Genomic DNA, 16,648 nt, shown 5'->3' on the forward strand with positions numbered 1-16,648 from the left:
CCCGAGCTAGTCCCCCTGACACTAAGGGGAAATTTACCATGGCCAATCCACCTAACCTGCATATCTTTGGGCTGTGGGAGGAAACCCATGCAGTCACGGGGAGAATGTGCAAACTCCACACAGACAGTGACCCAAGGCTGGAATTGAACCCGAGTCCCTGGCACTGTAAGGCCGCAGTGCTAACCACTGTGCCACCGTGCCGACACTCATGTGGCCATTCAATCTCCCCACTTCCAGAGAACGGTGATGAAAGCTGATGAGTAGCGTGTGTGCATTCACATGTCCAAACATTCAAACAGTGGCCTGGCTTTAAGGAAATCTAATGGTCCTCTCATGTTTCAGAAATGAGCCAGACTCTCTCAGAGAAGCTGCTCTCACTTCATGTCCATGACCCCTGACCCCGGCTTTCAGCATTTCCACAGCTAACATCAGAATTATGGATAAGAATTCTGCTTTCCCTCCCTGCCCCGCTTCTCAAATTGAGGAATTCAGGATTTATACCTCAATGGTACGTACTGTTGGCAATGAATGCCGGGCGGCACGGTGGCACAGTGGTTAGCACTGCCGACTCCCAGCGACAGAGACCCAGGTTCGATTCCGGCCTTGGTGACTGACTGTGTAGAAATGTGAAATCTCCCCGTGTCTGTGTGGGTTTTCCCCGGGTCTCCAGGTTCCTCCCACACTGCAAAGATTTGGGGGTAAGGTGCATTGGCCATGCTAAATTACCTCTCAGTGTCAGGGGGACAAGCATGGTTGATACCTGGGGTTACAGAGATAGGATCTGGGTGGGATTGTTGTTGGAGCAGGCTGGATGGGCCGAATGGTCTGATTCTGCACTGTAGGGATTCTATGATTCAATAAATCTATCTGAAATTCCTACTCAACTTGCACACTGAGAGATCCTCCCAATAATTGTCTGTTTGATTTGTTGAATGCTTTCCCTTTCTGTCCAGGCAGTGTCTGCTGAGCTGCATTTTTGAAAATCTCAGCATGTTAGATGTGAAATATTGAAAGCATTGTGTTTGTTTATTCATTGTCAGTAATTTTAATCCCCAGAGAAACTCCTCCCTGTGGATTCCACTCCCACATAAATGTGAGGCTTCTTTCAACGCTCTCCCACACTGCCTCACTCGCCTCGAGTGCTGACTGGTTCACTCTCTGCTGCCAAAGTCGAAACATGCTTCGGGAATTCTCAATAACCATCCGTGTGCTATTCACAGTCTGGGAAGTGCAGAAGATATATTATCCCATCATCGCTGCTCTTGGCGTTCCCTGTAAGTGTCGCTGTTAACTCCATGCATCATGTTTCACTGTGGCATTTCTCCTCTGTACATCCAGATTCCTTTCACTCTCTCAGCTCATTGCTGGTCCTGGTAAGTAACACATGCTGAATTAGTGCTGTTGATGGTGAAGAAACATGAAGTATGAACTTATTGGAAAAGTTCCTGCTGGGCCGCATTTTAATCCAGATGCTCACAGACTCAGCTGATATTAGATAAACCCTCAATAAAATAACGAATGCTGTGTAAAAGTAATAATCATTGATCACTTAATCTCCAACAGTTATGTGCGCTCTTCCAGACAACCAGCAGTTATGGTAAACGTGTTGGATTGAGAGAGATTTTGTGAGTTAAATCGCAATTTGCCATGCTCAGTGTGTTCCATGTATCCGTCTCCAGGTGTCACACTGGAACACATCTGCCTAATTCTGTTTGTTACACAATCACCTCCTCACTTTGCCAGATGTCTCTTTCTGTTACTGAGTTGGCGTGGGCGTCTGTGTGTTCAGCATTTATTGTCCAATCGTTCTTGCTCTTGGGACGGTGCAGTAGAGGCACTTCTGCTGCTGTACTTTGTGATATAGGAACCCAAGCAATCCCAGACTCCACGGATTTTTACCCGGCAACCATGAAGGAACGGCAATATATTCCCAAGTCAGGACACGGAATAAAATTCTGATGCCTGCTTTACCAGAACACAGCAAGCTTTGATAGTTTAACACATCATTTGGACACAATGCCTGATGTAAAACTGCATGTTGCTATTAACTCAGATATGTTTTCAAGACTTTTTTTGCATTTCTAATTCTTTATTCTGCACACATTTTCAGATGTAGAGCAGCAATGTGACAGAATGGTGATAAATACGCAGACAAAGAGTTGAACATAGAATCCCGACAGTGCAGAAGGAGACCATCGAGTTTGCACCGACTCTCTGACAGAGCATCTTAGCCAGCCCCCTCCTTCTCCCCTTCACAACATTTAAGAAGCATTTAGAGGAACGCTGCAAACACCATTGCACACAACACGATGCAGGAAGTGCTGGAAAATGGGTCTGGAATTGTGCATGCATCATCACACAGGGCACTGCATCGAGAAGTAGCACATGTTTCACCTTACTGAGTTAGTGGAAAAGTGTAGCAAAATACTCTGTCATTTTTCACAGAGCAATTGGATAAGTTGTCCACGGATGTTGCCTCATGTGGAGGTTTCCATGTTCTTCTTCCAATAAGTAGAGACAACCCTGGTAATTATAGATCAGTGAGCCTCACTTCTGTTGTGGGCAAAGTTTTGGACAGGATTATAAGAGATAGGATTTATACTCATCTAGAAAGGAACAATTTGATTCGGGATAGTCAGCACGGTTTTGTGAAGGGTAGGTCGTGCCTCACAAACCTTCTTTGAGAAGGTGACCAAAGAGGTGGATGAGGGTAAAGCAGTTGATGTGGTGTATATGGATTTCAGTAAAGTGTTTGATAAGGTTCCCCATGGTAGGCTATTGCAGAAAATACAGAGGCATGGGATTGAGGGTGATTTTGCGGTTTGGATCAGGAATTGGCTAGCTGTAAGAAGACAGAGGGTGGTGGTTGATGGGAAATGTTCATCCTGGAGTTCAGTTACTAGTGGTGTACCGCAAGGATCTGTTTTGGGGCCACTACTGTTTGTCATTTTTGTAAATGACCTGGATAAGGGCGTAGAAGGATGGGTTAGTAAATAGCGGATGACACTAAAGTCGGTGGAGTTGCGGACAGTGCGGAAGGATGTTGCAGGTTACAGAGGGACATAGATAAGCTGCAGAGCTGGGCTGAGAGGTGGCAAATGGAACTTAATGCGGAAAAGCGTGAGGTGATTCAATTTGGAAGGAGTAACAAGAATACAGAGTACTGGGCTAATGGTAAGACACTTGGCAGTGTGGATGAGCAGAGAGATCTCGGTGTCCATGTGCATAGATCCCTGAAAGTTGGCACCCAGGTTGATAGGGTTGTTAAGAAGGCGTACGGTGTGTTAGCTTTTATTGGTAGAGGGATTGAGTTTCAGAGCCATGAGGTCATGTTGCAGCTGTACAAAACTCTGGTGCGGCCGCACTTGGAGTATTGCGTACAGTTCTGGTTGCTGCATTATAGGAAGGATGTGGAAGCATTGGAAAGGGTGCAGAGGAGATTTACCAGGAGGTTGCCTGGTATGGTGGGAAGGTCTTCTGAGGAAAGGCTGAGTGACTTGAGGTTGTTTCCGTTAGAGAGAAGAAGGTTAAGAAGTGACTTAATAGAGGCATACAAGATGATCAGAGGATTAGATAGGGTGGACAGTGAGAGCATTTTTCCTCAGATGGTGATGGCCAGCACGAGGGGACATAGCTTTAAATTGAGGGGTGATAGATATGGGACAGATGTCAGAGGTAGGCTCTTTACTCAGAGAGTAGTAAGAGCATGGAATGCCCTGCCTGCAACAGTCGTGGACTCGTCAATATTAAGGGCATTTAAAGGGTCATTGGATAAACATAAGGTTGATATTGGAATAGTGTAGGTTAGATGGGCTTTAGATTGGTTTCACAGGTCGGTGCAACATTGAGGGCCGAAGGGCCTGTAGTGCGCTGTAATGTTCCATGTTCTATGTTCTAATAATGCTAACTTTAATCTCCTCTGAACAATCCGCCTCGGCAAAGCTGTTCCCTGGACAAGCTCTGTCTCAATGGAGTGTGGTTGGGAAAGTTTGATGCCCCAGCGCTGAACTGGACTGTGAACCCGTATTGTTTCCACATTTGTGCACTTTCTTCTAACAATCGGTGAGCAGTGATCACACGAATATCCACGCCCCATATCTCCCTCCCAGGCAACCGCAGCCTGATATCTATTACAGTTAAAGCCCAATTCTGCACAGCTTTCAGTCCTTTCCAAGTTTGGGTGATTGTTGCTTTCACAAACAATAGCTTGTTATTTTCTACAAGATGGAGCAGCAATCCCCCATCTCAGGAATCACATTTCTCAAGGTTTGCAGCAGATTCTGAAAGACGTGCTGGTTAGGGTGCATTGGCCGTGCTAAATTCTCCCTCAGTGTACCCGAACAGGTGCCAAACTATGGCGACTAGGGGATTTTCACAGTAACTTCATTGCAGTGTAAATACAAGTGTATTTGTGACACTAATAAATACAATTTAACTTTAAAAACTTAGATTCTGTAACGATTAAAGACAGTTTGATCCTGTTCAGTTCTTCATTTCACAGTCCATTACTGCTTTTGCAAAGCCTGTCTCCAACAGGAGAAACTCTCTCAAAGAAAACACTCTAAATATATGGACTAATGAAAATTCTAATTTCAGACTGAACTCTCATTGAATACTGCTGCTTTTTCTTTTGCAAACTCCCTTACAGTGAACTTAGTGACGATTGTGATCCTATCTCAAGGACGATGTGGTCTCTCTAAATGTGTCGCTCGATACCTGGTGTCCATGGCAGCGGCAGATCTACTGGTTATTATAGTTGATGTGATACTCAGACAGATTCCCATTGCTTACGCCGCACACTTCCTTTTTGTATAGAACATTAAATTGTGTAATATACATGGCGTCCTGCTTTATGCAATAACTGACTGGTCAGTCTGGTACACAGTTGCTTTTACCTTTGATCGATTTGTGGCAATCTGTAGCCAGAAGCTGAAAGTAAAATATTGCACAGAGAGAACGGTGACTCCAGTTGTGGGAAGTGTGACGGTGCTGTTCTTATTGAAAAATACTTTCTGCTACTTGATTTTAACCAGTGAATATATACTGTTTAACGCGCCTTGGTTTTCTAACGTGTTAGACAGCTTTCTTCTTTCAAGGATATGGGGAGCAGTAGAAACAGTACATTATATTTTAACTCCATTTGTCCCTTTCTTGCTGATCCTGCTGCTCAATGCGCTGACTGTTAGACACATTCTGGTGTCGAGCGGGGCCCGGAGGAGACTCCGGCTCCACAGCAGTGGGAAGAATCCCAGTGATCCTGAAATCGAGAAGCGAAGAAAATCCATCATTTTACTCTTTGTCATCTCAGGAAATTTTATCTTGCTCTGGGTGATGTTTCTGGTGAATTCTATTTGCTTGCGAATGGCCATGATGCAAGATAATGCATCAATTAGCATTTCGGATGTCCTACAAGAAATCGGTTTCATGCTTCAGCTTTTGAGTTCTTGCACAAATACCTGCATTTATGCAGCAACTCAGAATAAATTCCGTAACGAATTGAAGTCTGTGCTGAAATATCCCATCACTCTCATCTTGAAATGTTGCTGGGGAAGCAAATAGAAATTAAAACATGTCCAGAGCAAAACATCCCGCCACCGATTGCTATTTCATTGTTAGCTTCAACAAATATGCAGCAATTTGACTTCATGCAAACAACTGGATAAATCATTCCAACCTTTAACATGTTAACAAAATAAGATAAACAAACAACTTTCCACCTGGATCAAATAATCTGCTTGTTCTTTCCATATTGTTATATTTTTTATTCATTTATGGGATGTGGGAGTTGCCGGCTGGACCCAGCGTTTATTGTCCATCCCTCACTGCCCCCCATTTCAGAGGGCATTTGAGAGTCACCCACACACAAAGAACAAACAAAGAACAAAGAACAGTACAGCACAGGAAACAGGCCCTTCGGCCCTCCAAGCCTGTGCCGCTCCTTGGTCCAACGAGACCAATCGTTTGTATCCCTCCATTCCCAGGCTGCTCATGTGACTATCCAGGTAAGTCTTAAACGATGTCAGCGTGCCTGCCTCCACCACCCTACTTGGCAGCGCATTCCAGGCCCCCACCACCCTCTGTGTAAAAAACGTCCCTCTGATGTCTGAGTTATACTTCGCCCCTCTCAGCTTGAGCCCGTGACCCCTCGTGATCGTCACCTCCGACCTGGGAAAAAGCTTCCCACTGTTCACCCTATCTATACCCCTCATAATCTTGTATACCTCTATTAGATCTCCCCTCATTCTCCGTCTTTCCAAGGAGAACAACCCCAGTCTACCCAATCTCTCCTCATAGCTAAGACCCTCCATACCAGGCAACATCCTGGTAAACCTTCTCTGCACTCTCTCCAATGCCTCCACGTCCTTCTGGTAGTGCGGCGACCAGAACTGGACGCAGTACTCCAAATGTGGCCTAACCAGCGTTCTATACAGCTGCATCATCAGACTCCAGCTTTTATACTCTATACCCCGTCCTATAAAGGCAAGCATACCATATGCCTTCTTCACCACCTTCTCCACCTGTGTTGCCACCTTCAAGGATTTGTGGACTTGCACACCTAGGTCCCTCTGTGTTTCTATACTCCTGATGACTCTGCCATTTATTGTATAACTCCTCCCTACATTATTTCTTCCAAAATGCATCACTTCGCATTTATCCGGATTAAATTCCATCTGCCACCTCTCCGCCCAATTTTCCAGCCTATCTATATCCTGCTGTATTGCCCGACAATGCTCTTCGCTATCCGCAATTCCAGCCATCTTCGTGTCATCCGCAAACTTGCTGATTACACCAGTTACACCTTCTTCCAAATCATTTATATATATCACAAATAGCAGAGGTCCTAGTACAGAGCCCTGCAGAACACCACTGGTCACAGACCTCCAGCCGGAAAAAGACCCTTCGACCACTACCCTCTGTCTCCTATGGCCAAGCCAGTTCGCCACCCATCTAGCCACTTCTCCTTGTATCCCATGAGCCTTAACCTTCTTAACCAACCTGCCATGTGGGACTTTGTCAAATGCCTTACTGAAATCCATATAGACGACATCCACGGCCCTTCCTTCATCAACCGTTTTTGTCACTTCCTCAAAAAACTCCACCAAATTTGTAAGGCACGACCTCCCTCTTACAAAACCATGCTGTCTGTCACACCTGTGGGTCTGGAGTCTCACGTAGGCCAGACCGGGTAAGGATGGCAGATTTCCTTCCCTAAAGGTCATTAGTGAACCAGATGGGTTTTTCCAACAATTGGCAATCATTTCATGGTCATTGTTAGACTTTTAATTCCAGATTTTTATTGAATTCAAATTTCACCAGCGGCCGTGGTGGGATTTGAACCTGGGTCTCTGGATTATAAATCTAGTGACGATACCATTGTGCCACCGCCTACCTCGGCATGTCCTTGTCGTAACATACCATGGAATAGACCCAGAGGTCTCAGCTAAAAACCATCCATGTGATAACTGAGCCACATTGAGGATTGGTGATTGTTGCATTGTGTCGATGCCATTTGTTCTCCAGATGGACAACTCCTCCAATGAATAGAGGGCAATCATTTCTTTTTGAATCAAGATTGACTTCACGGTATTGGCGATTGAAAAGTAACTTTATAATTTCACGCACACCCTGGGTGGGATTCTCCCAAACAGATTCTAAGAGCTGAATTTGTGTAAAAACTGGAGTAAATCCTGCTGCTTTTTTCAGGGGGAGTTTCAAAATGAATCTCCCGCACTCTGTGCATCACCAAGAGCCATAGCGCCAATCCCACTGAAAATCAGTGGACGGGGCCTATTCCCGCTGGAGAGGCCGGCAGCGTAGCACTGAGCGGGACACTGTGCCTGCTCCCATCATTCAGCGCCGAGATTGGCACATGTGCAATAGGCCCGCACTGCCGGCCTCCCGATCGCTGGCCAGCACGGCAACGCCACCCGCAATTGCTGGCCATGTGACCCCCCCTCCCCACCCCCCCCAACCCACCCGATTTCTGGCCTTCTGGACCCAGCCCTCCGGCCCAACCTACTCAATCGCTGGCCTTCCGGATGTGTCTGGGCCGGCCATGACCCAGACCCCACCACCCTCTCCCGCCCACCACACTCTCCTGGCCACCTCAATACTTCGATCTCCCCCCCTCCCCCCGACCCTCTGCAGTCTCGATCCCCCCACACTACCTGTTATCACGCTCCCAGCCCGGTCTTCCGATCGCATCCCTCCTCCGCAGCACCGAACCTCCCCAGCAGGACGACCCCTTCCCACTCCGATGGCCAGCCCCGTTCAGCCCTTCTCTCCCTCTGCTCGCGATCCCCATGCAGAGTGGCAGCGGAACCTCTCCATTTATCTGCCCCCCCCCACCCCCATGTGCCCTCTCCGTATGCGCCACCTCCCTCGGCCCCATACCCTTGGCACTGATCAATGTCCGGTGGGTTGTGCCAAGGTGAATCCTTGGCACATTGGGGGCGGTGTGTGGTGGATGGATGGTGGGTGGGTGGGGGGTTCAGGGGGTTGGGATGGGGGTGCGGATCATTGGATGGTGGCAGAGAGAGAGAAACGTTTTGTCCGATTATTCATCCCAGCTCCCCGGTGGAGGCCGTCCTCATGTGTGCGGAACTTGGCTATCAGTCTCTGCTCAGCGACTCTGCGTTGTCCTGTGTCGTGAAGGAGACCGCTTTCCCGAAGATCAGAGGCTGAATGACCGTGACTGCTGAAGTGCTCCCCCACAGGAAGCGAACAGTCTTGCCTGGTGGATTGTTGAGCGGTGTTCATTCATCCGTTGTCGTAGCGTCTGCATGGTCTCCCCAATGTACCATGCCTTGGGACATCCTTTCTTGCAGCGTATCAGGTAGACAATGTTGGCCGAGTTGCAAGAGTAGGTACCGTGTACCTGGTGGATCGTTTTCTCAAGTGAGATGATGGCATTCGTGTCGATGATCCGGCACGTCTTGCAGAGGTTACTGTGGCAGGGTTGTGTGGTGTCATGGTCACTGTTCTCCTGAAGGCTGGGTAGTTTGCTGCGGACAATGGTCTGTTTGAGGTTGTGCGATTGTTTGAAAGCAAGAAGTGGCCTTGGCGAGATGTTCGTCTTCATCAATGACATGTTGAAGGCTCCGGAGAAGATGTCGTAGCTTCTCCACTCCGGGGAAGTACTGGACGACTAAGGATACTCTGTCCACCGTGTCCCGTGTTTGTTTACTGAGGAGGTCGGTGCAGTTTTTCGCTGTGACGTGACACACGACAACGCAGAGTCACTGAGCAGAAACTGAGAGCCAAGTTCCGCACACTTGAGGACGGCCTCAACCGGGATCTTGGGTTCATGTCACATTATCTGTAACCCCCACAACTTGCCTTGGCTTGCAAAATCTCACTAACTGTCCTGTCTGGAGACAATACACATTGGGACTAGCTTAGTAGTAACAACTGGGCGGCATGGACAAGTTGTGCCAAAGGGCCTGTTTCCATGCTGTAAACCTCTATGACTCTATCTCTTTAACCTGTGTTTAACGCTCTCTCCACTCACATTGTCTGTACCTTTAAGACTTGATTACCTGTAAAGACTCACATTCCAACCATTATTTTGTAAATTGAGTTTGTGTCTGTATATGCCCTGTTTGTGAACAGAATTCCCACTTACCTGACAAAGGGGCAGCGCTCCGAAAGCGAGTAGGTTTTGCTACCAAATAAACCTGTTGGACTTTAACCTGGTGTTGTGAGACTTCTTACAGTGTTTACCCCAGTCCAACGCCGGCATCTCCACATCATCAAATGATAAAGGCAAGTGTCCCATATGCCTTTTTCACCACCCTACTAACATGCCCTTCCGCTTTCAGAGATCATTCCGATGGACAGTGGCAACCCGACACCATCCTTGGTGCCAAGCGTCACTTCAATGGGTTGCCACTGTCCATCAGTCAGAACATTGAATACAGGAGTTGGGACGTCTTGTTGAAGTTGTACAAGACATTGGTAAGGCCATACTTGGAACATTGTGTACAGTTCTGGTCACCCTATTATAGAAAGGATATTATTAAACTAGAAGGTGTGCAGAAAAGATTTACTAGGATGCTACCAGGACTTGATGGTTTGGGTGATAAGGAGAGGCTGGACAGACTGGAACATTTTTCTCTGGAGCGTAGGAGGCTGAGGGGGTGATCTTATAGAGGTCTATAAAATAATGAGAGGCACAGATCAGCGAGATAGTCAATATCTTTTCCACACTGTCTGTGTGGAGTTTGCACATTCTCCTCGTGTCTGCGTGGGTTTCCTCCGGGTGCTCCGGTTTCCTCCCACAGTCCAAAGATGTGCGGGTTAGGTTGATTGGCCAGGTTAAAAAAAAAAAAAATTGCCCCTTAGAGTCCTGGGATGCGTAGGTTAGGGGGGTTAGTGGGTAAAATATGTGGGGGTAGGGCCTGGGTGGGATTGTGGTCGGTGCAGACTCGATGGGCCGAATGGCCTCCTTCTGCACTGTAGGGTTTCTATGATTTCTATGAAAGGTAGGGGAGTCTAAAACTAGAGGGCATAGGTTTAAAGTGAGAGGGGAGAGATGAAAAAGTGTCCAGAGGGGCAATGTTTTCACACAGAGGGCGGTGAGTGTCTGGAACAAGCTGCCAGAGGTCGTAGTTGAGGCGGGTACAATTTTGTTTTTTAAAAAGCATTTAGATAGCTACATGGGTAAAATGGGTATAGAGGGATCTGGGCCAAATGCGGGCAATTGGGACTAGCTTAGGGGTTTAAAAAAAAAGGGCGGCATGGACAAGTTGGGCCGAACGGCCTGTTCCCATGCTGCAAACCTCTATGACTCTATGACCTGCACTGGCGGGGTGGGAAACCTTTGCAAAGCCGGGTGATTGGGTCCTGGGCTCGCTAAATAGATACTGAGCAGCTTCTGCATATTGTAATCAGCCTCACGTCCCGGTTGTTGGAATTATGTCACATTATCAGTAACCCCCACAGCATGCCTCCTGGACTTGCGGGTTATCCTGTCTGGAGACAATACACATCTCTTTAACCTGTGCTTAATGCTCCCTCCACCCACATTGTCTATATCTTTAAGATCTGGTTGGCTGTAGGGATTCGCATTCTAGCGTTCCGCTGTTCGGACGGAATTCCACACCGTCCCAAAGCCTATGCCCCCCCTCCCGGGTCAGGTGCCCCACAGCATGAGCCGCGTCACGGAAATATCCTCCGTGCCTTTTTCCACGTCACCGAGGCGTTTCCTGTACGGGCTGCTGCTGCACACCTTCCACTATCGCATCCTCACCTGTCGCCCGGATACACCTTGGCGGCCTTGTTGCCGCCGGGCGGTGGAGGTCCCCAGTACAGGTCCCTCTACGGAGGGATCTCCCCCAATTACATGGGGGACCTGGAGTGGAGGGTGATGCATGCAGCAGTTCCGCACAACCGTAGGATTCACTGGTTCACGGGCTCCAAAGACTGCCCCTTCTGTGGCCTTGTGCAGTCCATGGACCATGTCGACATTTTGTGTCTCAGGTTGCACTTCCATTTTGTTTTCCTGAAGAACCTTTTATTGATGTTTTGTTTGCACTTCAGTCCCACGCTCCTGGTCTCCGGGCACCTGGTGCGGAGAGGGGCGGGTCAGGGTGGCGACCTCCTCGTGAACCTGCTCCTGGGCCTGGCGAAATGCGCCATTTACAGGTCCAGGCAGCGGGCGATCGAGGGGGCCGTCCATCCCGACTGTCTGCCCCTCTACCGCGGCTATGTTCGCGGCCAGGTGTCCACGAGCGCAGTTGACACCTTCCGCACCCATTGGTCACCGCAGGAGTTGGGGTGCTTTATCGATCCGAGTAATCACATTATGATTTGATGTTTTAAGTTTCCTTTGTATTTTGATTTTGTTCGGGCTGTTCCCCCTCCTTTTGGGGAGCTGCCCCTTTTACATTATCCCTGAGTTAATTTGAGTTGGTTTATTTGTTTGGCCCTAAAAGAGGCTCACTGTTTGGAACACGGTCGCCTCGCGACGCAGCTCTCCCTCGTCAGAGTAGCGCCTCTCATGCGAGAGCCGCTGCTCAGGAATCCGCTCCTGCAGCCGGATAACTTCAGGTGGCTGGCGGAGAGGGGGGCTGTGGACGCCGGGGTGACCAGGATTGGGGACGTGCTGGATGGCGGAGGAGCGGGCTGGATGAGCCCCCGTGTGCTGGCTGAGCGCGCGGAGGTGGCCGTCCGGCGCACGGCCAAAGCCATCCAACACCTTAAGACGGTTGTTCTCAGCCCCGAGTGCACACGCGGTCTCGAGGTGGCGCAGATGTGCGGTGGGATCCCACCTGAGCGTTCCCCTGCTCGGACGGAATTCCACATTGGCCCAAAGCCTATGCCGCCCCTCCCGGGTCAGGTGCCCCACAGCATGAGCCGCGTCACGGAAATGTCCTCCGTGCCTTTTTCTACCGCGCGGAGGTGTTTCCTGTACGGGCTGTTGCTGCACACCTTCCACTACCGCATCCTCGCCTTTCGCCCGGATACACCTTGGTGGGACTTGTTGCCGCCGGGCGGCGGAGGTCCCCAGTGGAGGTCCCTCTACAGAGGGATCTCCCCCAATTACGTCGGGGACCTGGGGTGGAGGGTGATGCATGCAGCAGTTCCGCACAACCGTAGGATTCACTGGTTCACGGGCTCCCAAGACTGCCCTTTCCGTGGCCTCGTGGAGTCCGTGGACCATGTCTACGTTCTGTGTTTTAGGCTGCACACCCTTTTTGGTTTCCTCAAACACCTTTTACTGATGTTTTGTTTGCACTTCAGTCCCACGCTCCTGATCTACGGGCACCTGGTGCGGAGAGGGGCGGGTCGGGATGCCGACCTCCTCGTGAACCTGCTCCTGGGCCTGGCGAGACGCGCCATCAATAGGTCCAGGCAGCGGGCGATCGACGGGGCCGTCCATCCCGACTGTCTGCCCCTCTACCGCGGCTACATTCGCGGCCAGGTGTCCCTGGAGAGGGAGCATGCGGTGTCCACGGGCGCGGTTGACGCCTTCCGCGACCGCTGGGCGCCGCAGGGGCTGGGGTGTATTATCGACCCCGATAATCACCTTTTGGTTTGACGTTTTAAGTTTCCTTTCGACTTTGATTTTGGTTCGGGCTGTTCCCCCCTTCCTTTTGGGGAGCCGCCCCTTTTACTTTGTCCCTAAGTTAATTTGAGTTCGTTTACTTGATTGGTGCCGAAAAAGCTACTTGATTGGTATCGAAACAAAAAAAAGAAATGCCTGAAAGAGGGAAGAGGGGGTGGGGGGGGGGTGGGGTTGTGGGTGCTGGGTAATTGGTTCAATTGTTGTTATTGATTCTGGAATAATTGCTGTCAGCTGAGTGTGGGCTGTGTGTATAAAAGGTGTCGCTTGGTGCCTGAAGGGATGGTTCAGTTGTTTGGGATGATGGGGGATTTTGGAGTGAGGAGTTTCTTCCCAGTGCTGGTGTTAGTTGGAGCTGTTTGTTGCTCTGATACTTGGCAACAGTTTCCAGGCCACAGGTTTCCATGGATAATAGTCAAAGCCACCCCTAGGCCTCAGACATTCCCTCCTCCTGGGCCTCCCTTTGATTCCCATTTCTGAGGGTCAAGGTGTGTCTCCAGTGCAGAGTGTGAGGGTGCAGTGTGGAGAGGACAAGCTGCTGCTCAGGGTCCAGCTGGATTTATTTGGAACCAGGCACCTGGTTAAAGCTGCTGATCTGACCCTGGGGACAGCAGGTTGTCGGCCAACCAGGATCTACTCTCAGAACCACACTGTCCTCTTTGACTATGGACTCCATGAGTGTGGCAGCAGATTGCAGGTAATGTGAATCCTCAAACTCTGCCTCTGAGCTGGGGCTGTAGGTTGTTCCCCACTCTTCACTCCAACACTGGGTGAGATGTCATTGATATTGAGGAGATAGCTGTCTCCTGCTTTATAAACCCCAAACTAGCTTTCTATTCAGGATTGTACTTCACTTTCACTGGTCTGAGTCTCCAACCCCATTGTCTGGAAGCTTCTCTTTGCTTCCTCCAAGCTTTTCCTCTTGAGGATTTTCAGTTTGATTTCCCCTCATTCAGATCAACTCCACTGAGGGTTGGGTTTCAGTCCTGTTTAATCCAATTTTGGGATGAGTCTGAATGTAATGGGAATTGAGATGGATTGGACTAAAGAGGGACTCCACACTTCCCACTTTCCCAGTCATTGGAATAAATGGGGCCCTGATTACAAACTGTTTCCCGGCTCCAAATTACTGACAACTTGTGGCTCCTTTTCCTGTTAACTGAAGCTTTTATTGAATCACTTCCCTGTTAATTGATTCTGGTCTTGTGCTAAAGATCTCTCCTTGCAGCAAGGGCTGAGGTTGCATAGCAACACTGCTAACCAGATGAGGCCCTTCTGCCTGTTCCCCAGTCATTATGATCAGGACTGAGCTTCCCACAGCCTCCATGTTCCTGTCCTCACAACATGATTCCCTCAATGGCCAGAAATATATCCCTCTGTCCTGAATATCCTCAGTGAGTGACCATTTCCCAGCTCTCTGGGGCTGGAGAGAATTCCAAAGATTCATCAGCTGCTGAATGAAGAAATTCCTCATCACATAAATCCTAAATGACTGACCCCCTGCCCTGAGATGACCTCCCCGCTTACAGAATCTCCAGCTTGGGGGAAGCAGCCTCTTCACACTGACCCTGTCAATCCCCCTGAAGAATTGTTTTAATGGGATGAGTTCATTGTTAACCCCAGTGTAGAACATTCTCATTTCAGATCAGTTCTTCATTCCTTGAGCTGCTGTCTTTCAGATGACTGGAGATTTCCTGATCTACAGCACCCACCTGAGCCACAGCCCAGAGTATCATGGATCTGTTATTGTGAGAACCAATGGAGCGATCGTTCCCATTGAGTGTCATTATTTTAGGTGAGAATCTTTACTCGATTGTCAAGATCTCCAGCTGCTAGTGACCTCTGACCTTGTCCTAAAATGCCTGCACTCTTTCCAGGAAGGGCAATGTGAGCAGTAACCCCATCAAGCCCACCTGGATCCCATTCAGCTCCACCAGGTCTGGAGAAGGGCATCTGTCATTCTCACTGCGCCTAATGAATGGTATGTGATGGGTGGATGGGGAGTGATTTCCTGTCCTCATTCACTGGGAGTTACACCCACTGTCTCCAACCCTTGTCCTCTCGTCCTTCAGGTGACTGGCTTACAGAGCGCACTTCGACTGTCTACTACCTGGGTGAGCTCATTCACATTGAGGCCTCTGTTTCAATGAGCAACCACATGGCCCTGAAGCTCTACATTGACCGCTGTGTAGCTACATTGAGGCCAGACAAGGACTCCAGCCCGAGATACAGCATCATTGACTACAATGGGTAAGGAGCTCTCTGCTTTCTCCAGCTGCTCCCATCTCAATGGCTTCTCTGGATTCACTTCATGTCCTTTTTTCCATCTTTCTTCAGCTGCCTCCTGGACAGCAAAGCTGAGGACTCCTTTTCAACCTTTGTGTTGCCAGGAGACGAGCAGGAGCCGGACAAGCTCCGCTTTGACCTGGATGCCTTCCGTTTCTTTGGAGATGAGCGTTCCTTGGTAAGAGGAAGCTGATCATTGGGGTCTCCATGTTGGGAGGGAGTCACTAAATAACCACTTGTGTTGAATGTGTCCCTCAGATTTTCATCACCTGTCACCTGAAAGTTGTTCCAGTGGATCAGAGATTCCAGGAACAAAGCTTGTACTTTGCAGAAGTTGCAGAATGTGTAAGTTCCCCCTCTCTCCCTCAGGGATGTGTTTGTGTGGAGAAGTGATGCACAACCTGGTTGACTGATTTCTCTTGTTTAGCTGGGCCCCATTGGAGGAATCGAGCTTTGACATTTGTGCCTGTTGCCATGTGGGGAAATGTGGGGCCACAAGGGATTTGGGATTTGGATCCAGAGGAAGGAGAGATCTTGTAGCTGAAGCTGGTAGGACATTGATCCTCTAGATGTGGGAGCTTCCCCCTTTCCCCTCTCTAACTGGAATGGTTGATATTGCAGAGAGTGAAGCTGGATTGAAGTGGGAGGCTGAGGCCTCACTTGGACCCCTGCTCATTCTGGATACTGATGGGACCAACCTGGCAACAGCCTCCCTGAATGAGGCTGAGGGAAGGATACAGGAGAGGTCTCCAGGGGGTGAGTTGGCTGGCTGCTGGTTTCCATTTCCCCCTCAGTGTTAGCTTCAGTAACCATTGGTTTCTCATTGCTTTGTAGGTGTGGAGTCTGAGGTGGTCCTGATTGTGACCCTGACTGTGACAGCTGTCTCTCTGATCTCTGCTTCATTGATCACCTTGTTCCTGTACAGGAAACACAAACAAACTCTGTTCAACCAGTCATCAAATGATCAATAAAGACCTGTGCTTGTTTCCAGTGTCTGGGAGCTGATTGGTCAATGCATCCTCCATGTTAGTTCGATGGCTTCATTGAACTAATGGCTGGGGTGAGCCAATCCCAGCCCAGAACTGGGCCTGCTGAATGATTGGTTTACTGACGGTTGAGAGAGAAACACTAACTCTCTGGATTTGATGGGGCTGCTGCTGGTTTTCTGTCTGTTTCAGAGCCCAGTGTGGGGGAGGGGGTGTGATCAGGTCTGGGGATGTCCTTGTGGGGCTGAGCCTGGCTGCTGTGGCTGTTTCCTGGGGCTGCCTCCTTCTCTCCCATGGTGATGTTCACCCC

General features: G+C 49.2%; 1 protein-coding gene across 1 annotated transcript; it reads left to right on the forward strand.

Annotated features, from left to right (window-relative positions):
- The first annotated feature begins 1,245 nt into the window (after positions 1-1,245).
- LOC144487522 (zona pellucida sperm-binding protein 3-like) lies at positions 1,246-16,323 on the forward strand. Its single transcript, XM_078205606.1, has 8 exons — positions 1,246-1,274; positions 14,746-14,861; positions 14,944-15,047; positions 15,139-15,316; positions 15,404-15,530; positions 15,611-15,672; positions 15,780-15,901; positions 16,187-16,323. Exons 2-8 carry the CDS (start codon positions 14,746-14,748, stop codon positions 16,321-16,323), a joined length of 846 nt encoding a protein of 281 aa, XP_078061732.1. The 5' UTR covers positions 1,246-1,274.
- The last annotated feature ends 325 nt before the right edge of the window (positions 16,324-16,648 follow it).

This window comes from Mustelus asterias, unplaced genomic scaffold (genome assembly GCF_964213995.1).
Source record: "Mustelus asterias unplaced genomic scaffold, sMusAst1.hap1.1 HAP1_SCAFFOLD_841, whole genome shotgun sequence".
Classification (NCBI taxonomy): domain Eukaryota; kingdom Metazoa; phylum Chordata; class Chondrichthyes; order Carcharhiniformes; family Triakidae; genus Mustelus; species Mustelus asterias.